Source organism: Penaeus monodon, chromosome 34 (genome assembly GCF_015228065.2).
Source record: "Penaeus monodon isolate SGIC_2016 chromosome 34, NSTDA_Pmon_1, whole genome shotgun sequence".
Taxonomy (NCBI): domain Eukaryota; kingdom Metazoa; phylum Arthropoda; class Malacostraca; order Decapoda; family Penaeidae; genus Penaeus; species Penaeus monodon.
The window spans coordinates 33346152-33346545 of NC_051419.1; the positions used below are offsets into that span (position 1 = coordinate 33346152).

General features: G+C 39.3%; 1 protein-coding gene across 1 annotated transcript in view; it reads right to left on the reverse strand.

Moving 5' to 3' along the window:
* The window catches only part of LOC119594755 (FACT complex subunit Ssrp1-like), a gene marked incomplete at its 3' end in the record, with an annotated part of 12340 nt that overhangs the window by 434 nt on the left and 11512 nt on the right, over nucleotides 1–394 (reverse strand). Inside the window, 1 exon segment of the mRNA XM_037943847.1 lies at nucleotides 48–257. Within this exon segment, the coding sequence (XP_037799775.1) occupies nucleotides 48–257 (210 nt within the window).

Consider the following 394-nt stretch of genomic DNA (forward strand, 5'->3'; position numbering starts at 1 on the left):
ACAATTGTTTCAAGTAAGTCTAACTAAATAAATTTTAAAAAGCCCACCTTCCTGTCCTTGAGCTCCCTCCACTTCTGCCCTGCCAGTTTAGAAAGTTCGGTGATTGAGATGCCTGGGTTCTCCTTCTTGATCTGCTCTCGGTGTTCATTCAGCCAGATGAAGTAAGCGGACTGGGCTCGTTTTGGTTTGTTTTCGTCCTTTTCCTTCTTCTGTCGTTTCTTGCGTGGTTTCTCTGACACTGTTTTCGCTTTAGGTTTCTGGAGAAAATTTGATGTAAGTGTGCAAAGAAAAATAATTGAGAAAATGAATAAACGAAGACACAAAGAAAGCAATTATCTTACAAGATTTTTAATCTTCCCTTTTTATACACACACACAGACAAACCTTTGGCTCT